The 27,209-nt window shown below is 38.0% G+C and overlaps 1 protein-coding gene across 12 annotated transcripts in view; it reads left to right on the forward strand.

The window, feature by feature from the left end:
* The window catches only part of MLLT10 (MLLT10 histone lysine methyltransferase DOT1L cofactor), a 256,251-nt gene that overhangs the window by 219,212 nt on the left and 9,830 nt on the right, over positions 1–27,209 (forward strand). For all 12 annotated transcript variants that reach the window (XM_079912301.1, XM_079912296.1, XM_079912302.1 and 9 more), the window contains 4 exons: positions 7,866–8,044; positions 20,467–20,584; positions 21,930–22,002; positions 25,261–25,415. In XM_079912301.1, coding sequence (XP_079768427.1) covers positions 7,866–8,044; positions 20,467–20,584; positions 21,930–22,002; positions 25,261–25,415 — 525 coding nt within the window. The remainder of the gene's footprint in view (positions 1–7,865; positions 8,045–20,466; positions 20,585–21,929; positions 22,003–25,260; positions 25,416–27,209) is intronic.

Below are 27,209 nucleotides of genomic sequence, written 5' to 3' on the forward strand. Positions count from 1 at the left end.
ACTTCCCTAATAGAAAATAGGGTGCTATTTGGAAAAGAAATGGGAAAGAGGTCTAGGCAAGTAAAATTAGAACTTCCCCTAAGGACTTCCTTTTAGTTTATGTGTCACTTTACAAAGGCCTACCCTTTACTGCGAATTTTTCTTTTCTTTTTTTGTTTTTTTGTTTTTGGTACTGCTAATCTTAAGTTACCCCTCGTATTCTGTCATAGCACATTCTACTTTTTCATCATAGCACTAATATTTGTGTGATTATTTAACGTATGACTCCTTTACTTTAAGCTCCACGAGTGCAAGGATGGTATCTGTTTTCTTCTTTGTAGCATCTTTAGCAGGAAGTATTGTATCTGGGCATATTAGGTGCATAAATATTTGTAGAATATTGTACAATCAGGTCAACTCTGCAGTATTCAATTGATATCAAAATGATATTCAAAACATTTAAAAATATTTTAAAATGAAATCAGAAAATATGTATGGTAAGTGTAAGAGGATTAAAAATTCTATGTCCAGTATATAGGCAACTATATAGAGCAAAACCGTAAACTCTGCACCAAAAAGTTTGAAAATATATAAAAATATTAACAGTCTTTGTGGTTGATTTTTTTTTCCTACTTTCCCATCTACTTAAAAATTTTAATAATGAGTATGTGTTGTCTTTATGGGTAAATTCAAAAGAAACAACACATAATGAACGAAATTGGGATTGATGCAAAATACTTTACACTGTCTACCAAGTATAGCTTATCAAGTTTAGGTGATTTTAACTTGTAGATGCACTTCAGACACATCTTTCTCCATGGTCAGTTCCACTACCATTTTTAGAGGATCATAATCTTTCATCTAGTTTATGTAATAGCCTCTTAAATGATCTTTCTGTTTCCACTCTTCCTCCTTTCTATTCATTTGCTACACAGCAGTTAGAGGGATGATATTTTAAAAATCCAGTTCTCACTATTCGTCTTTATTGTCTTCCCATTGATCTTTTTAAAAAATATTTATTTATTTATTTTTGGCTGCATTGGGTCTTTGTTGCTGCGCACAGGCTTTTCTGTAGTTGCGGCGAGCGGGGACTACTCTTCGTTGTGGTGTGTGGGCTTCTCATTGTGGTGGTTTCTCCTGTTGCAGAGCATGGGCTGTAGGCACACAGGCTTCAGTAGTTGTGGCTTGTGGCTCTAGAGTGCAGGCTCAGTAGTTGTGGCACACAGGCTTAGTTGCTCTGCAGCATGTGGGATCTTCCTGGACCAGGGCTTGAACCCGTGTCCCCTGCATTGGCAGGTGGATTCTTAACCACTGTGCCACCAGAGAAGTCCCCTTCGTATTGATCTTAAATTCTAAACACCTCTACATGGCTTACAGGGTCCTGTGAGATCTACTTCCCCTCTCTAACCTTGTCTTCTACCACTCTCTCCACTATACTTTAGCCATATTACCTTTTTTTTTAACTTGTCTTTTTTTTTTTTTTTTTTGGGCCTCTCACTGTTGCGGCCTCTCCCGCCGCGGAGCACAGGCTCTGGTCGCGCAGGCCTAGCGGCCATGGCTCACGGGCCCAGCCACTCTGCAGCATGTGGGATCTTTCCGGACTGGGGCACGAACCTACGTCCCCTGCATCGGCAGGCGGACTCTCAACCACTGCGCCACCAGGGAAGCCCTTAACTTGTTTTTTGAACGAGCTTTTCTGCTTCATTCTTTGTTCAGTTAACAACTACATACCTAACCTTTAGGTCTTATTATATCATTTCTTCAGACAGATCTTTTCTGCTTCTTAATTTTTCACCCTCATTATACCCTTTCTCTTCCATCATATAGTGTTTGCAACAATTTATAGTCGTGTTTGTTTTTTTTAATATTTTATTTTTTTACTTATTTATTTGGTTACTCTGGGTCTTAGCTGCTGCCAGCAGGCTCCTTAGTTGCAGCTCACGGGCTCCTTAGTTGTGGCATGCGAACTCTTAGTTGCAGCATGCATGTGGGATCTAGTTCCCGACCAGGGATCAAACCCGGGCCCCCTGCATTGGGAGCATGGAGTCTTGACCAGGGAAGTCTCATGTGTTTGTTTTGATGTTTGCCTCCCTAATTGTATATTCCTGGAGAACAGAGATCTTTTCTGTCTTGTTCCCTACTTTATTCTCTGCTCTTAGCACAGTGCCTGTCTTTTAGTACATATGAAGTAAATATTTCTTGGGTGGATGGATAAATGAATCAGTATGTTACTGCCACTCTCTGTATCATTCTGCATCTTTGTTTCTTTTTTGTTCGTTTTTCATTTCATCCTTTAAAAAATTTTTTTGTTGAAATATAGTTGATTTACAGTGTCTTTATTATAAAACATCCCATTGTCATGAGTAAAAAATGGGGACTGTTTGTGCTGATAACTCCAGTTCTTAAAAGTACCTGTGAAGGTGGCCTAGTTTGTTCACAGCATGATAGATTTGCTAGATCGTATGTGTGCACACACACATTTGCACACACATGCACACTTGCCTCAAATGAGCAGCCTAGAAACAGAAAAGATAAATCAAGACTCCTAGTCTACACAACTTATGAAACATAACAATAGCCTCTAAGTGTCTAGTGTGTGCCAGGCATTTAATCCTTACAACCCAATAAAGGACAAGGTGTTCTTACGAACCTCACTTCACCTCGTTTTTTTGTTTTTTAAAATAGATTTATGTATGTATGTATGTATGTATGTATGGCTGCATTGGGTCTTCGCTGCTGCATGTGGGCTTTCTCTACCGGCAGCAAGCAGGGGCTACTCTTCGCTGTGCTGCGTGGGTCTCTCATTGCTGTGGCTCCTCTTGTTGCGGATCACGGGCTCTAGGCATGCGGGCTTCAGTAGTTGTGGCACGCAGGCTTCAGTAATTGTGGCTTGCGGACTCTAGAGTGCAGGCTCAGTAGTTGTGACATACGGGCCTAGTTGCTCCCTGGCATGTGGGATCCTCCCAGACCAGGGCTCGAATCCGTGTCCCCTGCATTGGCAGGCAGATTCTTAACCACTGTGCCACCAGGGAAGCCCCCCACTTCACCTTTAAGGAAAGAAGCTTAGGGAAGTTAAGTTGCTTGTCCAAAGTCACGCAGCTGATCTGAGGTCCAAATGAGCCCCATCCTGCAAGTTTAATTACTAAGCTATACTGCCTTGCCAAATAGAATTTACTCATTCAGTACTGAATGATAATGATAAACATGTATTGCAAATCTAGTATGCCTGACACTGCTCTAAGTACAATACTGGGAATAAGGCAGTGAACAAAGCAGACTCCCATCCTCATGGAGAGTACATTCCAGAGGGACATGGGAAAGACAGTGAACAAAAGGAATAAGGAAAACATGCAGAATGATAAATGTGATAATGAGTATGGAGAAAAATAAAGCAGGGGAGTAGATGGAGGCAGTGAGGGGGTTGCAGTACTCAATAGGGTGGTCAAGGAAGTCCTCTCTGAGAAGGTGCCATTTGAGCTGAGACCTGAAGGGTGCAAAGACATCTGTGAGGAACCCAAGGAAACTTCGGACAGAGCAGGAGACGCAAGCACGGTCTGTCTGGCACGCGCTGACCCTAAGAACCTCAGAGGGGAGCCTTTTTTGGGACAGCTGCACGTTATACCTGCGCTGCTTCTCTCCCTCGGGCGCCCATGGGTGGGTGAGCAGGTCTCCGTCCTCACTGCCACTGTCACATGCGACGGCTGACCCGGGCTGGTCCTAAGTCCGGGCCTCCTCTCTCTCCAGTTCCATTCGCCAAAATTCATTCCACACGAGGAGCGCTCCTCCTGACAGTGCTCATTCCACACGTCCTCCCACGCCTGGTTACACACAGGTAAAAGTGTGGTAGTGCACCTTTGTTTGCCCATTGGATTAACAAAGATCTAAGGACTAGATAAAATTGAGTGTGAGGTGGAAAAGAGGCACTTGGTCTCTGTTGGTGGAAAGTGTAAACCGGTACAACTGCCCTGAACGGCAGGTGCACAGTATTGTATCCAGAACAGGTGAATTTGAGGGTATTTTCCTTGAGCTTTTGCATTGCAGGATTCAGTTCTATTTAATTAGATGAATGTCACCTTGATTTAGACTAAAATAGCATATAACTTGTAAAAGATGAAAATAGAGTGAAGTTAAATAGAAAGCAGGTCCAGAACAATCTAAGGAGGATTATTTGCCTTGTGAAAAAGGATCTAGAGGTCTTAGTGAACGGTTAATGCTGTACCATCGTACCCGGGGTATGAGGGAGTTGAGGTGAGCCAGTGATCTGCATTTTCAGAAAAAGATTTAGAATTCCATGCTTTCCTGACTTGATAGGAAAGGAAAATTTTGATTTGTTCTATTTTATTACAGTAACCTGAGTACCAGTTTCAAAGTGTGATTGCTGCGTTTTTAGCTGTGCAGTTTCCCATTTAAGATCAAGCTAATGCAGTTAGAAAACAGACTTAAGTTTAGAGATTGAAGATCCTCAAACACACCACAGTTTTGCTTCTCAGTATTATACTTTCATGATATATTATTGCATGTGGTAATGGTATTTGCAGTTTTCAAAGTGTAGTACGGACAGTAGAGGACCTGACAATTAAAATACTATACTTCCCTGACTTAAAGATAAATTTTTAACTAGAGCGCTAACTCTATAATAGCTATAGCTACCATTTATGGCAACTTACTGTGTATTAGGCACTGTTAGAGCCTTTACATGAGTATTCCCAAAAACCTTTAAGGTAGCTATTATCTTGGTTCTTAGAAAAGAACAGTATGGAGGCTCACAAAGTTTAAGATCACAAGGTTGGGAGAGCCAGGACGTTTGTCTCAATCAAAAACTTGTCCTGTTGTGATTTCAGCCTACTGCCTCCAGCTCGCTTTTGTCTTTTGGTTTTGGGAATTGGAGATTCCACGTATAGTATGCTTTTCGACATTAAAAAAAAATCAGCACTCTACCTTTTAAGGTACTTTGAAAAAGCTGAGTTGAAGTACTTCTCTCTGGAACTCTTCCACCCCAGTCTCTTCCTCTGAACTTAAGTCGTTTTTTGTATCATATGTCCTTATGGTATTTAGCATTTCCCTCCTGTATCATAGTAGCTTGGGAGTACTTATTAGCTGTGCTGTGAGACTATAAGTTCTTTGAAGGATGAATTCCTTTCTGTTCTTTGCCATCTTCATTGCCTTTTTAAAAATTATTATTAGAACCTCAATAAGTATTTGTTGAAAGAACTATGGGGTAAACAACTTAAAACAATTTTTTTCTTCACCCACGGGCCTGTCCTTTGGAATGTAGGTTTATAAATATTCACTGCATTTATGTGCTCTTTTCTGTCCTCCACAGCCAAACTTCTTAAAAGAGTTATCTTGCCAAAATTTCTTGTTACTTTTCATGACTTCTTTTTCTGGCCTTACCTTAAATGATCAATAGAATCATTTGACCTTTTCCTTTGAAATCCTCTTAGGTGGTTTCTAAGATTCTCTCTGTTTCCTTATTTTGTCCTTTGTGGTCCATCTTTCTTTCTTTCTTTTTTTTTTTTTTTGCGGTATGCGGGCCTCTCACTGTTGTGGCCTCTCCCGTTGTGAGCACAGGTTCCGGACGCGCAGGCTCAGCGGCCATGGCTCACGGGCCCAGCTGCTCCACGGCATGTGGGATCTTCCCAGACCTGGGCACGAACCTGTGTCCCCTGCATCGGCAGGTGGACTGTCAACCACTGTGCCACCAGGAAGCCCTAACATTTTAACTTTTAATGTTCTTCTTGATTTGGTTCCTGCTTATTTTTTAGCCTCATTTCTTGCTTAAGCTACACGGATGGCACTTATAAGTTCTTAGAATCTACCTGGCTCTGTGGCGCATGTTTCTTCCTCAGAATGCCCTTCACCTCTGTCCTCCAGCTCCTTTAGAAATTAGCTTTAAAGGCACCCATCTCTTCCAGTTCGCTTTTTGACCTCATCCTTTCTCACTCCAGGTCTGGGTTAGATAACCCTCTTTATGCACTCACAGCCTCCTGAGGATATCTCTATCATAATACTCTTCACGGTCTTTTGTAATTGTCTCTTTTTTCCACTAAGCTTCTTGAAGGCGGAGACCACATATCTCGAATGGCTTTGTATCTCTAGGGCTTAGAATACTGTCTGGCAAACAGTGAGCTCTCAGATGTTTGTGGAATGAATGTATTTGTTAAGTGGACAAATTATCATTATTCTGGAGAAATTGTAGATATAAAAAGGATCTTAGGAGCCTCAATTATAGTTGTAAGGCCTTTAAAAATGTCCCAATTTTTGTATTCCCCTTGTTTGAAGATTATAGGTACTTCTATTTATTATCAATCAATAATATTTATATTCTTTAGAACAAAGTAAATTTTACTGTTGATATAACCACTGTGTTTTCTCAAAAAAATTTTTTTGACTATGGCATACTTAGGTTCTTTTCTTCTGCTTTCCTCTTGTTTATAGTGTCAAGTTCTTGAGGTCTTATTCCCTCCCACCCTCCCAAGAGCCCTGGTTTATTATAAGATTTCTCAGCCTCCATTGCTATTAACTCTATGGGCCAGATAATTCTTAGTTGTGAGGAGCTGGCTTGTGCATTGTACAATGTTTAGCAGCATCCCTGGCCATTACCTACTAGATGCCAGTAGTACCTCCTAGTTTTGACAACCAAAAATGTGTCCAGACATTGTCATATGTCTCCTGTGAAGCAGAATCACCCCTGGTTCAGAACCCCACTGGTTTATAGAGATTCCTGTCTCTTAACCTTTATCCTCAAAGAGCCTTTCCTTCTCTGTGGACTTTTTGTTATCAGCATAAGAGCATGATCACCCATCTTGGGGGGAAAAAAACCCCCAAAAAAACCCACAAAACACTTTTTAAAGTAACTCCTAGTTTCTTCTTAACTTTTGCTCATTTTCTCTTTCTGTCCTCTGTCCATCCACTTTTCTAGAGTGAATTGCTTCTACTCTTTCTTTCTGGCTTTTTAACCCTGTGGTGCTACTGAAAATACTTTCAAATCTCTTTCCTCTTTTCCTGTGTTCTCTGAAGTGAATGCTACCACCACCTAGCTTTCCACGTCACCATCATCTCTTAATGCTCTGTTCCCTGGCCACCCCGACTGCTACTTTAGATACCTCATTCGGTCAGTCATAAAGTCCTGTTTATTCTACCTCCTGAATATCTATAGAATCCACCTGTATTCTTTATTCTCACTGCTGTGTCCCACCAGTGGCATCAGGCTCTTTGTTGTTCTCGGAATATCAAGTCTAGTCCTGTTCCATTTTCTTTTCTGCTCTGTAATGTGGATGACCTTTCAAAAACAGAGTCTCTTCCCATTTCATACCTTCTCAATCATGAGTGCTGGGGCTCTAGTATCTGCATTTTTGAAAGGCTTACCAAGTAATTTTTATACAACTCTAATTTCTTCATTCTCCTATTTCAGAAACATGTCACTGCTCTTCGGAATTCCTAAAACCCTTATTATTATTCTTACAAAGCACTTCCTGATGTGATCTCTGTCTCTTAACAAATCATCTTTGACGTATAAAAAAAGTCTTAGTTTCTTTAAGACAAGTACTTTATGAAAAGTCAGTATTTATACATTTAGTTACTGGGTTTTTTTTGTTTTTTGTTTTGCGGTACGCGGGCCTCTCACCGTTGTAGCCTCTCCCGTCGCGGAGCACAGGCTCGGGACGCGCAGGCAGGCTCAGCTGCCATGGCTCACGGGCCCAGCCGCTCCGCGGCATGTGGGATCTTCCCGGACCGTGTTTTTTTTTTTTTGACATCAATAAAATTTATCATTGTGGGAGGGATCAGGAGGAAATGTGGGTATTCTAACATCGATTAATGTTGGTGTCTGTGACCAATTTGACTGCTAAATTATAAAATATTTAAATAAGATTTTTTTCTTGTAGGTATTTATAGCAGCAGTGATGTAGCAGTATCATTTCCAAATGTAGCATCTGGCTCAGGATCCAGTACTCCTGTCTCCAGTTCTCATTTACCTCAGCAACCTTCTGGGCATTTACAGCAAGTGGGAGCGCTCTCCCCGTCTGCTGGGTCGTCTGCACCCTCTGCTGTTGCTACAACTCAGGTAAATTATTACAGTGTTACAAAGTAACATGTACATCCATTTGTCTTTTTTTTTTTCTAAACATCTTTATTGGAGTATAATTGCTTTACAGTGGTGTGTTAGTTTCTGCTGTATAACAAAGTGAATCAGCTATACATATTCATGTATCCCCATATCTCCTCCCTCTTGTGTCTCCCTCTCACCCTCCCTATCCCACCCCGCTAGGTGGTCACAGAGCTCGGAGCTGATCTCCCTGTGCTATGTGGCTGCTTCCCACTAGCTATCTGTTTACATTTTGTAGTGTATATATGTCCATGCCACCCTCACTTTGTCCCAGCTTACCCTTCCCCCTCCCCGTGTCCTCAAGTCCATTCCCTACGTCTGCGTCTTTATTCATCCTGCCCCTAGGTTCTTCAGAACCTTTTTTTTTTTTTTTAGAGTCCATATATATGTGCTAGCATACGGTATTTGTTTTTCTCTTTCTGACTTACTTCACTCTGTATGACAGACTCTATCTAGGTCCATCCACCTCACTACAAATAACTCAGTTTCGTTTCTTTTTATGGCTGAGTAATATTCCATTGTATATATGTGCCACATCTTCTTTATCCATTCATCTGTTGATGGACACTTAGGTAGCTTCCATGTCCTGGCTATTGTAAATAGAGCTGTGATGAACATTGTGGTACATGACTCTTTTTGAATTATGGTTTTCTCAGGGTATATGCCCAGTAGTGGAATTGCTGGGTCATATGGTAGTTCTATTTTTAGTTTTTTAAGGAACCTCTATACTGTTCTCCATAGTGGCTGTATCAATTTACATTCCCACCAACAGTGCAAGAGGGTTCCCTTTTCTCCACACCCTCTCCGGCATTTATTGTTTGTAGATTTTTTTAATGATGGTCATTCTGACCGGTGTGAGGTGATACCTCATTGTAGTTTTGATTTGCATTTCTCTGATGATTAGTGATGTTGAGCATCCTTTCATGTGTTTGCTGGCAATCTGTGTCTTCTTTGGGGAAATGTCTATTTAGGTCTTCTGCCCATTTTTGGATTGGGTAGTTTGTTTTGTTGATATTGAGCTGCATGAGCTGCTTGTATATTTTGGAGATTAATCCTTTGTCAGTTTCTTCATTTGCAAATGAAAGTAAGTTAGATTATAGGGGAGATAAATGAAATAGGGCTTCCTATAGGAATTTATAAAATATCTCAATCTGTATTGACGCGAGTGGAAATGATACACACGTTTACATGATATTCATGGGAGAGCACAAAAGAATATGTTGGCACCAACTGATTCTTTTCAATTTCTGAGTTCCTGATTTTGTCCTAATGATGTAAAATAGTAATTTGGGGGGAGCTCTTATTCCCTCTTTTAAAAGTAGGACTTACAAAGTATGAACCACTTTTGGACTTCTGTGGTTTTAAAAATTCCTTTCATAATTTTAAAATCGCAGAAATAATATATGAATATCTGTGGTGTAAATTTTTAAAAACCAGTGAAGGAGAGTATAGGATTAAGAGTGAATGATTCTTTTAAGTACTTATAGGGTGTTCTTTCTTGTGAGAAAGAAGGGATATTTATAATATTATAAATAATGGTGACTATGTTGGTGGTTTTGCATTTATTTATCCTTTTCCTTCATTTTAGATCTGGAACTTGATGGGTGACCTAGTCTACAGGAATGCTCTAAGAGCCAGAGTCAAACCAGAGAAATCATAATTATATAAATAGAATAGTAAATGGCCACAGCTGCGCACGTGCGTGCACACACACACACACACACACACACACACACATGCGCACACACACTCACACACAAGCACGCACACTCACTCCCCATCCCCAACCCCCATGTTTCCTCAAAGGTAATAATTTAAAATTCCTAAAGTATATATATTTTTTCTTTATTTGGAATTCTTTATAATTTTATTATTTTCATTTTACCCAATGCCTCTAATAGTCTCAGAGTTTTAAGAAAATTATGACAAAGACAAATGTCTAGTTATAAACAACTAGTTAAGTAGTTAGTTGTTTGTAAGTTGCTGTAAACTTCTGCTTTATGTATGTGTTCATAGTTTCTATTGTACGGGCCTTAGAATATATGTACACTTTTCCAGCATTTTCTGTAAGTTGTACATCAGAGCACAGCATTAAGTTATTTTTAAAGTATGTAGTGGTGCAGTGCAAACGATCACCATTATAATTAGATCAAGAATTAGAATAAACAACAGTTCAGCACAGAAAAACAATGGCATGGTTAGTGGTATTGTCTTTGAAAATGAAAGTTAACAATTTGGTGAACTTCTCAACCTGAAGAAGGGAAGTTTGACTAGTTTAGGAGAGTTTTTCTCTAGCTCATTTCACTAGCCTTGGTGAGGTATAGGCATAATGATAGGGGTTTGGGGTTAGAGAGGGTGAAAGGATAAATGAGAAAATGGCTCTTATTAATAGTTTTATCTCTTTTAATTAAGTGTAACCATATGCTGTTGATAGCTTTATATCCTTGGAAAGAGTCTCACATGAACATTTTCAATGTGCATTTTCCTTTCCTTTCTTTCTAAAAGTCTGTTTTAATTACCCTCTGGTTAATTCCAGGCTGAATTAAGCAAAAATCTCATTTCTTCCCATTCATTATGTTTGTGGTTTTGGGGGTTGACTTTAGGGAGGTGGGTGGGGGAAGTGGTAGTGAAGAGAAATTTATAGCTAGAGGGAAAATTCCACTTAACATATGACTCAGCTGAAGAACAAAGAAATCATAGTTTCAAGTAATCCAGGATTCAGTCCAATTAAAATCTTCACTGTTTATCCTCCTCCCTGTTTCAGTAAGGTGGGTCTCTTATAAATATGATCATCCAGTGAGACTCCCATGCTGCATGCCGAGACAGCTGCATCTGTGTTTCTGTCCAGCAGTAAACACTTTCTGCCTTGAAGCCGGAGCTTATTTAGCCTGGCTTATCTGGTGCTGCTGTAGCAACCATCAGTCTCCAGGCAACTGAGGCAGGTTGACCTCTGAGTTGAACTGAGTGCAGAACTACTTCAGTTTAGCTGCCTTAGACAATAGTATTGGTGTTGAATGTGCAAAGTGTGAATTTTCTAGGCAATGTGCAAAGGAAAGGATACAGAAATATTTAGAATAAATCGAATGTTTAGATAGAACTCCTAAAATTGTGATGCACTTGGTAATTTAATCTTCTTTCCAAATGACAGAAGTTTATTTCTGTTTAACTTTTATATAGGCCTTGTATGTTTTCAGATCATGCAATTCACTGTGGTTAGATAATCACACCCTAGCCTTTTATTTAGAGTTTCTTTATAGGTAGTTGATTTAAAAATGAAGAGAGTAGTGCTATAAGTGTGTAAATTAAAACTATCAATGTTTAAAATATAATTATAGAAGCCTTGTTACAATTATTGAGAAAACCATCACACCAGCAAGCAAATGTTTTAAAAAATATAAATCAGAGAATAGAAGTGTTAAATTTGAACGATGTTTTGACTTTCCTCCTTTCCCTCCCAAAACCTTAATGAAAGCAGTAATTTTTAGTGATGGGCTTGGTGCCAGAAGGATAAAAATCCGTAGGTCATTCTTGATCTTTCTGGCCTTGGTTTTAAGTAAGATAGACAGGCCTCTTCTTTGGTTTATTTGCTGTCTTAAGGATTGTTCCCAGGCAAGTGGTCAGGGAAGTAAGATCAGGAAGAGCTAATAGAAATTAAAAACTGAAACTACATTTGTGCCTTTAATGGGGCAAAAAGGAGACACTTGTAAAAATGTGGGGAGACAAAGTCTGATGCTTAGCAGCCCTAATTTGAAAAAAACCTTTAAAAATGTTTGATAACCTAGTTTTATATTGTTTGATGTCAAATCCTTTTGTTTTATTTGATAAACTTGTTTTTAGGGTAATTATTCCTTCACAGATATCAGCAGTATAGTTACAATTATAGTTCCTTAACATTATTGGAAGATAGAACTGCTGTCCTTGTGATGTTTTAATGATGGGTGCTCTGCTCTTGTATCATGGGTAGAGGTATAAATTAGTTTCTATAGGTGTGCCATTAATATTTCATTTTGCCTTTCAAATTCCACTGTTTCTTAGTTCTGCATTCATTCTGTTTTGTCTTTGGAAGAATCCTGGTGCTTTTGTTTGAAGGTTGATTGCTTTAATAGAGTTTAAGACAGAATGTAATGAAAATAATTGTATTCTAATATGTCTTGCATTCTGAGTTTTGCTTTTGGATACAGTCTTCATGTAGATAATCATGGTTCCTTGTTTACTCTGTGTTACTATTATAAAAATGATACGGGTTTAAAAGTAATTGAAGGAACTTCTAAGGTTTATTTATGTGATATTTACTAAATGCAGATAAATTTAAGTATTTTAAGGGTATAATTTAGTGACTAATGTTTTGCAGATTTCTGTGAGACTTTTACTTCAAGTATCTTAACTTTGGTGTGTGTGTTGGGGAGCTGTCTTAGATATAATCCTGATTTCCTTTCAGATGATGGCTGATAGGGCACTTTAATTCTGTTTGGGAAAATGGTTCAGTTTCCCAGGCCGATTCATCTATCTTTGGAGGAGCTCTGACTTGATTGGTCAGAACGAAAGTTTCATCTATTTTATTTTATTTTACTTTACTTTATTGTTGTATCCTGCTTTTTAATTAATTAATTTATTTATTTATTTTGGGGGTTGCATTGGATCTTGCTGCACACAAGCTTTCTCTAGTTGCGGCGAGCGGGGGCTACTCTTCGTTGCGGTGCGCGGGCTTCTCATTGCGGTGGCTTCTCTTGTTGTGGAGCATGGGCTCTAGGCACGTGGGCTTCAATAGTTGTGGTACGCGGGCTCAGTAGTTGTGCCTTGCGGGCTCTAGAGCGCAGGCTCAGTAGTTGTGGCACAAGGGCTTAGTTGCTCTGCAGCATGTGAGATCTTCCCGGACCAGGGCTTGAACCTGTGTCCTCTGCATTGGCAGACAGATTCTTAACCTCTGCATCACCAGGGAAGTCCCTGTTTTAAATAATTGCATAATGACTTGTAATTTTAAGGAAGTCCACATTCTGAGCAGAATAAGTTTTTATAAGTGCTTTCTAATGTTACTTACTTTTGGATGATGAAGAGGTTAAGTGACATAGATTGTGAGCCTCTGTGTTAAGGGGTATCTCTTTGAAAAAGCATTCTTAGGAATTTTACTGTGTCTGTTTGTGTGGCACAATGCAAAATAGCAGAAACTGGGGTCCGAAATCCTAGATTCCTGGAGCGTTGCTGCTCACTAGTGTGTCTGTGGGTAGGTCTTTTACATTTGTGGATGTTGATTTTTTTTTCATATGTGAAATGGAATACTTTAAATACCTGTTCTACCTGCAGTACAGGTATATTCTGAAGTTCAAGCGAGAATAAGTACTTTGCAGACCATGAAGTACTTTGGAATTAATGGTTATTACACCCATTTAGTCATTTCACATACAGCTGTTGACTAAGGTCTTTTCATTCTTAAATTATTTCAATAGCCTCTTTAGTCCTAGGGACTTAATTTCCACCCCAAAAGGTAGGTGATATATTGATTAGATATTGGCCAATTAAGAAACCTGCTTAGAATTGGTGGTTCTTCTGCACAGTCCTGTTGCTCAATCATCAGTGTTCATTGATGGTTTTAACTACAATTTAATCCCTCCCACTACTTTATAAACTCAATTGTGGGGCATTTCAGCATTAGCCTAAACAATGGTTTTGAATACGTTAAGCTCCTAACAATTAGGGAGCAGTTTGGGGCATTGAATAAAGTGGAATGATGCAATTGAACCTGACAGCTTTAACAGTCAGCCTGCTCATGGGACCTGAAAGTTGTTCACACATGGTTTCTTCTCTCATCACATGCTGAGTATTAAAGCCCGATGGTGGTAGCTGACACAGAAATGGGTCTGTTATCAGGATACATTTTAGAGTACAAAGTTAGGATTGAGTTGGAGAATATATGAAACTTTCTACTGTTCTCCAGTTTTTCCTGGAAACTTTTCTAGTCAAACAAACTGTGCATAAATTATCATTAAAATATTTGAATCCTTACATTATATTTGCTGTATTGCTATGTTATTATAGAATATATAGATTAAGATATCATTGCATAATGAGACAGTACTATCTAATTTTTCTTAGGGAAATGTTTTACTCTGAAATATAGCCATGTTAATATCAGAATATAATGGGCAAATTATGTTCTCTAATGAAGTTAATGGAAAAGATGGAAACCATAATAGTTTATGAAAAGAAGTTTTAAATAACAAGGTAAAGTTTGAGTGCTTGCCATCTGCCACGCATTCTTCTCAGCCCTTACGTGCAGTAACTCAAGTCTCACAGTATTCTTATGATGAAGGTACTATTTCTATCTCCATTTTTACAGATGGAAATTGAGGACAGAGAGCTTTAGTCCCTCACCCAAGGTGAGATAGTTTGTCTTATGGCCGATACAGTGATAACAAAGAGTTTTTTCTTGTAAGAGTATGGACGAAGTAGGAATTTTTAAAAATAATACTGTTTAGTGAGCTGACAGTATTTCAGAAGAACGCATTTTTAAATCATGTGTCAGTGTTGGAAAGTTTGAAGAAGAAGCTGCTGTGTTTTAGAGCTTGTTTGAATCATTTGACTTTAATGTTTATTGACAGGTTAATTGTGCATTTAAAAAATGCTTGCTATGACCTCTTCCTATATGATTGAAGCATGAAGTTTCATACTCACCTCTAGATGATGCATTGCTATGATACTTTCCAAAGGTGAAATTTTGATAGGTACTGTTCTTTCAAACCTAATTTTTCTTCTTCATACTTTATTTTTCTGCCTTTACCAACATTAGGGAGGAAAAAAAAAATCTTCCAAAACAATACCCACTTTTAAGTCTGATACTCAGATAATTGAGTAGATTTAGCCTGATTTTTTCCCTCTCTACTACTAACTCCTTTAGAATGAGCCAAGTGCCTAGGAATTTGGTAGACTTACTTCACTCTACAACTAGAACTCTTTCAAAACTTCTCTGTGGTCCTAAGGGGACATTTGAAATGTAAGAGGTGAACTTCAAGCTGAAATATAATTTTAATCTTGTTAATATTTTAATAGGGTATGTCAGTCTACTTAGGAAGCACTAAATTTCTATGATTTATTTTGAGTTTCACTACTGCCTTGGTCTAGGGACTTGCATATCTTTCTAGATGCTTAACATAGTATGTTATTCTAAATTTGCTAAGGGTATTCTTTGACTCAGGTACTAAGCATATTTTGCTTCACCGTGACTTAGATTTACCTCAGTAATTATTCAGTTTATTTTTACTTTACTTGGCTCTGGGTCCATCTTGTAAAATAATTGTTACACTTAGTGAGACTTTTACTAAGGTATTAGAATAGATATAACATCTTGTGTGAAGTGGTTCCTTCAGTTATTAGTCTTGGGGAGGGAAAAAAGAACCTGTCTAAGGTATCATATATTTGGAAGTGAAAGCAGAAGTTTATTAAGGCAATATGAACTTAAAATTTCATAAAATATTTTTATCTTGATCTAAAACCGGTTTTTACATTTTGAGTAGATGACTTCATTTCATCAGGACACTATTAAGCCAAGTGACCAGTTTTTTGGCGGTCATATTCTTTTTTTTTTTTTAAACATCTTTATTGGAGTATAATTGCTTTACAGTGGTGTGTTAGTTTCTGCTGTATAACAAAGTGAATCAGCTATATGCATACATATACCCTATATCCCCTCCCTCTTGTGTCTCCCTCCCACCCTCCCTATCCCACCCCTCTAGGTGGTCACAAAGCACCGAGCTCATCTCCCTGTGCTATGCGGCTGCTTCCCACTAGCTGTCTATTTTTACATTTGGTAGTGTATATATGTCAATGCTACTCTTACTTCGTCCCAGCTTACCCTTCCCCCTCCCCGTGTCCTCAAGTCCATTCTCTACGTCTGTGTCTTTACACCTGTCCTGCCCCTAGGTTCATCAGAACCATTTTTTTTTTTTAGATTCCATATATATGTGTGAGCATATGGTATTTGTTTTTCTCCTTCTGATCCACTTCACTCTGTATGACAGGTCCATCCACCTCACTACAAATAATTTCATTTCTTTTTATGGCTGAGTAATATTCCACTACATATATGTGCCACATCTTCTTTATCCATTCATCTGTCGATGGACACTTACATATTCTTTTTTGTTTTAGCTTCTTATTTTGAAATAATTTTGGGGTGTATAGAAAAGTTGCAAAACCAGTACAGAGTTTATGTGTCTTGTGGATACCTTCACTCAGCACCCCAGTGTTTAACAACTCATACTCTTTATAGTGCCAATAGGCCTGAGAACATATTTGCCCACAGTAGACACTCTCTTTCCCAGGGCAAGATAGAATTGAAATAAGGTATGTACTTCCTTCCAGACACAATTGCCAGTTTTTTGGTTTTTTTTCATTGACGTCTAGTTGATTTACAATGTTGTGTTAATTTCAGGTGTACAGCAAAGTGATTCAGTTATACATACATATATTTCTTTTTTTTTTCAGATTCTTTTCCCTTATAGGTTATTACAAAATACTGAGTATAGTTCCCTGTGCCATACAGTATGTCCTTGTTGGTTATCTATTTTATATATAGTTGTGTGTATATGTTAATCCCAAACTCCTAAGTTATCCCTCTGCCCCTTCCCCTTTCCTCTTTGGTAACCATAAGCTTGTTTTCCATGTCTGTGGATATGTTTCTGTTTTGTGTATAAGTTCATCTGTATCTCTCTCTCTTTTTTTTTTTTTTTAAATTCCTTATGTGAGCTTTATGATATGATATTTGTCTTTGTCTGGCTTACTTCACTTAGTATGATAATCTCTAGGTGCATCCAGGTTGCTGCAAATGGCATTATTTCACTCTTTTTATGGCTGAGTAGTAGTCCATTGTATATATGTACCACATCTCCTTTATCCATTCATCTGTCAGTGGATATTTAGGTTGTTTCCATGTCTTGCCTGTTGTAAATAGTGCTGCTATGAACATTGCGGTGCATGTATCTTTTTGAATTATGGTTTTCTCTGGATATATGCCCAGGAGTGGGATTGCTGGATCATGTGGTAGCTCTGTTTTTAGTTTTTTAATGATCCTCCATACTGTTCTCCATAGTGGCTGCATCAATTTACATTCCCACCAGCAGTGTAGGAGGGCTCCTTTATCTCCACACCGTCTCCAGCAATGACAACTGCCAGTTTTTATACCAGGTCTTCTGAAGCAGACCTGTGGTACATTACTAATTTGCTTTCGGTGCACTTTAAAAATCCATGTTCAAAGTGTGCTTTGGAGAACTGTGTATATATTGTTTCCCTTATTCCTTGTTCCAGATTCCTTTTATATAAAAGCTTTCAGTGCCCTTTATGCTTCATAACTAGCTTCTTTAGGTTCTCATGGACTTCCATGAATCTTAATGCTTTCACTTATTAATAACGAAGGTTTTTTTGAGTCTACAAAATGCCAGTCATTGTATGTGTAGTGTCCTCATAAGTTGTGTGTCTCTTCCCTGCTCACTCACTTATCCTTCTTTATTGCTACTAAGTTGAAGAATGTTTTTACTAAAATGTTGGGAGTTTCTTGGTCCTAAGGTGCCTACAGAGTTATCAAGAGTTTCCAGGAGTAACCGTTGTAAATACCATTTCAGAAGTGTTGGCCAAGCAGTGTCAGACATTTGTGGAATCTTTGGTAGCTCATGTTCCCTGCTTAAAATGATGGTAATGACTTGAATTTTAATGTGGAGTGCTTTAGATGTTTTCATATACCACAGAATCCTACATGGTAAAATTAGTCATTTATTTTGTCTCTCTTGGAAATTTCTTGTTTAGATAAGTACAATAATTTTTAAAAGACAAAACTACCAGATAATTTTTAAACATTCAGAAAATTTGGGAAATTTATCATTCAGGATAATGAAGAATGTATTTCTAATTTATTTTATTATTTTATTATTAATTTTTCCTTTTCCTGCCATCCTTATGAAATACATGTTTCCTGCTTTGGAATCATGCTAACGATGATTGATTCTCTTCCTGTTGATAGTCATTATGGAAATCAGTTATGGTGTGCTGCTTTGCGTTTTGATCTGTTAGTGTAGTGGGCGTAGTGTGTGATTCGGAAAGTAAGATGATTTGGAGACTACATCAAGAAATTTGAAGCTAACGAGGATAAATATAAAGCTCTTGACAGAAGGAACCCTTCCTGAAAGAGAATAGGATCTTTGATTCTTGTCAAGAGACTAAGGCAGCTCATAAAACTGATAATTGGAACTAGAAAAGCAGTTCAACTGGTATGATAATAGTTTTGATTCAGCCAGTGGATGAGTGCACAAACACGAGAGTCAAAGGATAGGGTGCAGGTGCAGAGGCCCCTCCTGTCCATGTACTCAGAGTACAGCCCCACCAGCAGTCGGGAATGCACTCATTCTTGCTGGTATTTTTCTCTCTCCTCTCTTGCTGTCAGCTGTTACTTCTTGCTGCCAACAAAATGTCTCAAGATATTACTTTTTCTTCGTCTTTCTAATTAATTTTCCACTTCTAATCTGTTATATGCTTAGTTGATCTTTTTAGAATTGTGTCTAGAGTAAGTAAGTTCGCTCTGCAAAGAGCATTTTTAAGTGTGAGGTGCCCAAGATTTTAAACTGGGTTACTGGTAACATCTGATCTTTCTGCGTGTCTCTTTGGATTTTTCTTGTTCTAAGTTATTTTATAAGTATCCAAGATTCCCAAGTAGTTAAATTCTGGAGAGGTTAAAAAAAAAAGTCTTCCTGTGTTTCCATTTTTGACTCATATTTTATATATTCTATACATGGTAAGTGTCTAGTGTGATCTTTAGGTTAAAGTGCCGACTTAGCTTTTGCCAAGGGCTAATTGATTGTTAAACAGTACTATATAATCCAAACTACTGACTTCGTATACGTATCTTTAATAAGAGGAAAAATGAAGCCCAGAAATTGACCAGTTGAACTTAGACATTACAGTATGAACTATGAAATATACCCTTTGAAACAATGGAAAGCAAGGACAGGATTCTACATCACGGGGACTATTACTATGAATTGTAAAGGCCAACTTTTATGCTTAGGAAGTTGGCGAGGCCGAATATTAATGTCAGGGTCTGAGTCTTTCCAGAAACACAGTTTATTCTCTTGTTTATATTTTGCTTGTTGTCACTATTATGTCGTCTTGTTCTCTTTTGTGCAGTTAAACATGTCAAAATGTCCCACATCTTTTGTTCTGCTGTTATTCAGCTGCTTTATATTAAAAATGCCTCAGTTCTTTTAAATTGTTTTCCAGAATTTTGTTTTGCAATAACTACACAATGATTTTGTTTTTATGAAAGGTTAAGTTTGATTTCATTCATGAAAAAGAAAAAGAAATCTACTTTGAAATTCGTGGTTCTGTTAAGTCTGAAAAGTATTTCAGGCTAGTAATAGCCTTCTTCTGTGAGTTAGCAGTGTTTTGTGTACAAGAGATTTGCTTCTAAAATGCCACATTTTTAAGGTTATAATATTCTTGGAAAGTGGGAGAAAGTATTCACATCAAAGAAGGCATTTTTATTACTTTGGATTACGCAAGACTTTGGCCAGCCTCCTTAGCTTCATCTGTTTAAGGGTTCATTTTCGCTTGTTTGGCACAAGTCCCAGTGGAGGCCTTCAGAATTGTGGTTAGCAACATGAATGAATCACAAACTGTGGACTAGCTCTTCAGTTCGTAGAGCTGGCTTACTGCCAAAAAGACAGTGCCTTATATGGGGTCAGGGCAAAGCTGTGATTCGTTGAGCCCTGCATTGTATAGAAAACATACTTGTGATGCCTGTTTGCTTTCTTTTAAAATAAAACAAAACAAAACAGAAAAAGCAGCAGGCTTCCAAGTCTATCAGAATAGGAAGTAACAAAATAGTGTGCAGGTTTTACTAATGACAGAGTTAAGCAATAGAAATATGGCTCTGTATAGTTAAAATACTAAAGGTAGAAGTTGGACCTTTTGACCTCCTCAGCCAGCCTGTGAGGTAAGAGATTGAAACATTTGTTAGACATCTGTTGTCTCCCTGCCCTTATTTTGTAAATGGTTTAATAAGATTAAATAACTAGTCATATGTTCACATGGTTACCATGCCACTGGTTTTGGTATCAAATAGGTACTTTGAAATTAAAGCATGAATAGTTAACTTTGTGCCAATCCTTTTTCTTTCTCTCTCTCACTTTTTTATTTTTTTAAATTTAGAGTTATGTAACTTTCCAGAAACTGGAATATTGGAACGGTGAAACAAGAATGAAATTTGCTCTTCAGAAAGTCAGAAATTTTTCTTATATTCTTAGGTTGGAGAAAGTAGTTGTTACTAGTTCTATTAGGAGGAAGAGTATTAAGATATTTTTAAGTATAATTCATTTGTCTTTGTAATTCTTTTCATTTAGGCAAATACTCTAGCTGGATCTTCTCTTAGTCAGGCATCATCTCATATATATGGCAATAGAATAAATCCAAATTCATCAATGGCAGCTCTTATAGCTCAGTCTGAAAATAATCAAACAGGTAAGATTTCAAGAATTTTTAAACTCTAAAATTCTGTTCCCTTCCCCCAATGTAATTTTTACCCCCTTCAGGTCATTTGATTTGAAAGATCTAAAGGTGTGGTTGATAAGTAAAATCTAAAGGGTGGGTGGGGGGTGCCCCTCCCTTTTTAAATCAAAAGAATCACAGTTGGAAGTAAATAGTATGCTGTGCTGCAAAATAGTGATGTGCTTTTTTACTGTCTGAAATGTAAATGTTTAAGCAGAGCCATCAGCAGGCAGGAATGCTAGTGTCTCCTGTGACTTTTGTGATTGATGTGTTCAGTGCTCAGTTCTGTGCAATGAAAGTAACATAACACTGGGCTTTTCTGTGAATAGCCTCAATCTTTATTTGCATAATTCATGAAATTGCATTACACAAACTTGGTAAAAAAATCCTGTTAGAGAATTTCTACAGTGTTTAGTAATCCTGTGAATTTTTACCAGTTGACATTTTGTAGCGTTTGCCTCTTGTACTGTTTTAATGAGCCACTGGATTTGCTTTGTCTCATTCCATCCTTAAGGATTTGTTGACATGTCCAAGTAGTCATGCCTGTTTGGGGGAAGGGAATGGGTTTAGCAGTTCACCAAGAATGGATCAGTCATGTCTTTACACTTTAAGGGTCAGAGGTTACCTGACTCAGAGTAAGGGGAGGACAACCTTAAAGAGGCCAGATAGGATGATTTTATAAGGAACTAACTGTAGGGGAAATACAAGTTATTTTTCAAGCAGAGATATTCGGTGTTACCTAAGGAATATTTTGAAGAAATTAATTTCTTTTTCCTTTTAAATACAGAATTCTGTATTCCTACTTGTTATTGTCCATTTGGATATTTAGTGTTATGTGAAATGATCCATATAATAGATACACTTTTAGTGTGTAGCTCTAGGTAATACATATGTATTTTATGACTTGTCTTGGAATGCAAAGTGTTAAAATATACAAAGCATAAGGATTTGCTGTGATAAGCATACAGATTAGCTGTCCACAGCTGTGATTCATTACTTTAACCGTAGAAATTAAAAGTGGCTGAGGGGAGGGTACTGCAAATGGAAACCACGCTTCTGTGCTGTAAAATTGAAAGGAATGAAAGAACGAACATAATCCATGGCCTTCTCCACCCACAAAAAACGTGTAGGGACAACGCCTTACATGCCACAGTTCAGCAATTCTAAACTAGCAACATACTAGATCTTCTACTTTCATAGGAACTGCAAAGATAGTGGTAAAGGTTTTATGTATGTTTTAGAAAAAATCAGGGCCAGAGCTTAAAACCTGTTATCTAGTGAGAGTCACTTTATCAGCTGTGAAATATTTACACTGCAGATCAAGAACTCGGAGACAATAGCCGCAGCCTTGGTGGCAGAGGAAGCTCACCCAGAGGGAGTCTCTCACCAAGGTAAGCGTTATTTGCACTGCAAAGTATCGGCAAAGGAAACATTTTGCGATTTGGAAACTTCTTTAACTCATATCAGCAGAGCATACATTTGTGAGGCTATAAAAGCATTCTATAGATAAGAAGCATGTCTGGACAGTCAAGAAAAATGATTCTAAATTGACTTGAATATTAATTTAAACACATGGTTAGATTTGTAAGCTTTGTAAAAGATATACCTTTTCTTGGATTTCTAATGAATTTCAGCTCTCTTGTATATTTAGCTCCTGGTACTATTAATGTATTAATTTGGGTAATTCTTTTTGGTTAGAAAATAGTCTTAAAAGTCTCTTAGGGCTTCCCTGGTGGTGCAGTGGTTAAGAATCTGCCTGCCAATGCAGGGGGGACACGGGTTTGATCCTTGGCCCGGGAAGATCCCACATGCTGCGGAGCAACTGAGTCCGTGTGCCACAACTACTGAAACCCCTGCGCCTAGAGCCCATGCTCTGCAACAAGAGAAGCCACTGCAATGAGCAGCCCGTGCACCGCAAAGAAGAGTAGACCCCGCTCGCCACAACTAGAGAAAGCCCCCACGCAGCAACAAAGACCCGACACAGCCAAAAATAAAAACAAAACAAACAAAAACAAACAAAAAAAGTCTCTTAAAGCTGCAGACTCCAGGCTTTCAACTTTGGGTTCCAGTTTTAGCTCTGTTGTGGGCAATGCACTTAACCCTTTAGTCTCTAGTTCCTAATTCAGTAAATGAAGTTCTTGTGGCTCATCTCTGAAATCCCTCTAGTTCTTAAAATTGTCTGAAGCAAAGTATAGCAAATATGTTACATTGTTCTGTGAAATTATCTTAGATATTATATGAAAGAGTTCAGGTACCATTTATTAATATATAATATATAAGGTTATTCCTGCGAATAGCACATTAGGCTATCGTTTTATTAACTTTATTCCACTCTCAACTCCTATACCTTTTTCTAGTTTGTTTTCTCTCTGTTCTCTAATTTTGTAAACTGCCTCAAGCATAGTATTAGATTGGGTGAGAATGGAGCAGAAGGAGGAAGAAGCCCATTCAAGAATCTTTTTCAACTGTGGAAATTTTAAAATTCTATTAAAAATAAAATTTTTTCTGCCATGGCTACCGTAAATATCACTGTTGTTATGTTGCTAATATATATGGGAATGTCTGTTAAGGAACATCTTTAACGTTAGAGAGATTAGTCCAATAACCTCTAATTTTGCTATTTTCTAGTGCTGCATCAGTAGTGCCTTTTTTCTAATCCCTGAGTGAACTAAAGGTAGTATTGTTTTTCCTAATTGAACTCTGCAGAAAATTAAATAGTATTCTTTTGAAACTAGGAGTTTGAAGTACAATTATAACATCATCTGACCAATTTATAATTTATGCTGTGTTACTTCTGTACTGTTTTATTCTTTTTTTTTCAAAGAAGAAAGTTAATGGATTTTTTTTGCTCATATGTTTAGTGGAGGAAGCGTCTCTGTGTTCTCCTTTTTCTTTTTTTAAATTTATTTTTGGCTGCATTGGGTCTTTGTTGCTGCGCTTGGGCTTTCTCTAGTTGTGGTAAGCGGGGGCTTCTCTTCTTTGCAGTGCATGGGCTTCTCATTGCGGCGGCTTCTCTTGTTGTGGAGCACGGGCTCTAGGCGCACGGGATTCAGTAGTTGCAGCGCACGGGCTCAGTTGCTCTGTGGTATGTGGGATCTTCCCGGACCAGGGCTCAAACCCGTATCCCCTGCATTTGGCAGGCGAATTCTTAACCACTGCGCCACCAGAGAAGTCCCCGTGATCTCCTTTTTTTTTTTTTTTTTTTGCCGTACGCGGGCCTCTAACTGTTGTGGCCTCTCCCGTTGCAGAGCACAGGCTCCGGACGCACAGGCTCAGTAGTTGTGGCTCACGGGCCCACCCGCTTCACAGCATGCGGGATCTTCCCGGACCGGGGCACGAACCCGCGTCCCCTGCATCGGCAGGTGGACTCTCAACCACTGTGCCACCAGGGAAGCCCCCCTGTGTTCTCCTTTTAAACTTAAAATATCATGCAAGCTACCTAGAAATTATTCAGGATTCCTTACTGCAATTTTGCATTGTGCAGTTCTTCGTGTTTCATTAGCTAAATGGTATTTAACACAAAAAAATGGCACTAAATTACTTTAGCACATATTTCCAACTGTATATTATTCTTTAAAAATCAGCCTGAAATATAATGGCCTAAATTATCCTGGCAATAATATACTGTTTGGAAAGGGATGGGCAGCTGTATGTAGCATGTGATGTTTACATGTGGAATAAAAAGCCTCATTTGTTTAACTTCTAATTTAAAGAGATTTTTGGAGAGATGCATATCAGGGATGCGGCAGAGCACTCTCAGGCTGTTGGAAGACCTGAGCTGTAGCCCAGCTCTGTCACTTACTAGCGGCGTATCTTTGGACAAGTCACTAAAGCCCCATCTTGTTTCCTCAGATAGAAATGGAGCCAGTAAGGCAGGTTTTGACTTCTCACTAGGTTGTTGTGAAGTTAACTGGGTGGAAACACTTCAGAAACTCTAAAGCCCTTTACTAATTTATTATATTTTTATGGAGGCTGGAGAACAGAAATGGCCACATTTACTTATTTAAAACAAAAAGTGGATGAGAGAACATAACATGTTCATCTTAATATAAGTGATACTTGTTTTGGAAGAGGTTTAAGTTGTTATCATTTGAAGTACAGATGTAAGACATTTTAGAAAAAATTTGTATAAAGGGCTCAAAAATTGCTTTGGTCTGGATAATGTTCCCTAATTCTAAAAATACTTGAAACTAAGTATTTTTGAATTTATAACAAAATACTCCTTCAAAATTGTTTAAAAATTCTTTTTACTGATATTTGAGATTTTGTGGTTATGAATTAAAATGCTCTCTACTTTATTATAATTGTACAGTGTCTTTCTAGTCCTGTCTTTCTCCCTTTTGTCTTATAAAGTTGCATCAAGTTCTTTTACAGCCTATTTCAGAGATTATTAGTGGTGTGTTTATATATTTTCTAGTGGTTTTTAATTATTGAGCATGGCCAGCTATTCCCTTGATTTTTACCATTTGGGGAGGAAGGATGGTAATTACTAAATTTTAGGGTAGATTATGGTTTTATTGTTCTAACATAGGCAGCCCGGTGTTAGAAAACTTGTACAGGAGAAGGCTCAGCGTAAGGTGAGAAATGTGAATGTGCTTCCTTCAAAGGGTCCTTCTTCTGTTTAACCTGAGGATTAATGTTTCCAACAGGTCCCCTGTAAGTAGCTTACAGATCCGCTACGATCAACCAGGCAACAGCAGTTTGGAAAACCTGCCCCCAGTAGCAGCCAGCATAGAGCAGCTTCTGGAGAGGCAGTGGAGTGAAGGACAGCAGTTTTTATTAGAACAGGGCACTCCTAGTGACAGTAAGTATTCTCTTCTTGTCTTTAAAGAAAGATCAATAGATGGATGGATGGATGGATGAACAGATAGGTGGATAGATGTTGAAGTCACACTTCATCAACAATAGCATTGAAATTATGATATGTCTTACATAATATGGTGAGAAAGTGTAATGTAGTGGCTCAGTAGAACAAATGCTACAGGTTTACTGCTTGGACTTGAATTTTGTTTTTACCTGTTACTAACAGTGTGATCTTAGGCAAGTTTCTTAATGTCATTGTGCTTTTAGATTTCCATTTGTAGGATGGGAATAATTACCTATATCATAGTATTGTTTTGAGGGTTAAATGACATAGAATATATAAAGAACGTTGCCTGGCTCATGGAATTCACTGGTTTTTGTTACTTTTTATAATTATTAAAATATTGGTACATTGTTTCTCCATTGTACTTTGTTCTAATCAATTTTTAAAAGTTTTACTAAAATATGAGTTATAGCTTCTTTTAGCTTAGTTGTTTGAATCAAACTTGCTCATCTTTGGAGAATTTGTTTTAAAAAATGTGTATAGTCAAGTATGGCCAACTCTCTTGATTTTACAATTTGGGTGAGAAAGGAGAATAATTACTAAATTATATATATAACTTATATATATTATCTATATCATTTACTTGCTAAATTATGTAATATATATTACATATACATATTTAGTATCTTTACAGTTTTAAGTATTAAGGAGAGCCATGGGTGAAAAATGCCAAACACAAAAACTGTTACTACAGATACTGTTAACTAGAGAAGTGGCCTAATGTTAAGGATATATATATATCTGGGGGAAGGAAATAATAGGTGTTTTGGTTTGGTTTTTAATCATTTTGGGGGTGGGAGGTATAAGCTTTTGCTGCTTTAATTTTTTAAAACAGAACAAAATATTTTGCTTATTGTTACACAGGTGCCACAAATTGGTATTTTTATGAATGGTGCTCTGACAAAAAATGATAATTGTGAGGAAATTCATGCCGGGATAATCCTTTGAACATGATAGCTGGAGGACAGGTTTAGCTTAGTCTTACTGCATCTCATTTGGGTATACTAAGGGTTTATTTGTGGGATCTTGAAGAGGAGGGATAAAAGTTAAATCCTTGGGAAATGACCGTATGTGTCTGTACCAGTAGAATTGTGTGTTTTCAAAGCCCTGAGGACATGTTAAACAACTACAACTTTTTAATACATAGAACTTTTAAAGTGTCATTCACTGCAGCATCATACAGGCCTCTCTCTCTGCTGTGTCGAGAGGTCTGAGAGCTGTGGCAGGAACGGAAACGGTATTTGAGGTGGTAAGGCAGGACAGAAGCTGAGCCTGTATGCAGATGACGTGCCTTCCCATGGAGCCGGGAGAGGGACTGCGGTGCACACACACTGCTCTCTGCTGGGCGAGTGTGGATCCACAGGCCTAGCGGCTGGGCTTCCTAGTCCTGTGTCAGGTGGCTTGCTTAACTCAACCAAGCAACAAACAAATACTTGTGCTCTTTATTTGTGACAAAGGATATTGGTGTGATTCTTTGCCCTTTGAAATATGATTTTAATGAAAAATCATGGCGAGCACCTTGAATTTTTAATTAGGTTTTCATTTTGATGAAAATAAAGTGTTCTCATGATTTTTCTTTGAGAATGGAAATTACCTGAACTAGGTTGGGTTTTTTTGGTATGTGGCAACAAAGTTTCCACATGGTATATCTAGGAACAGTATCTCTTTATGCTTACATAGGTACAAATATATTATGGTATATTTATATCTACATATAAATTTAGGAATAGA

Source organism: Stenella coeruleoalba (assembly GCF_951394435.1).
Source record: "Stenella coeruleoalba genome assembly, chromosome: 2".
Taxonomy (NCBI): Eukaryota; Metazoa; Chordata; class Mammalia; order Artiodactyla; family Delphinidae; genus Stenella; species Stenella coeruleoalba.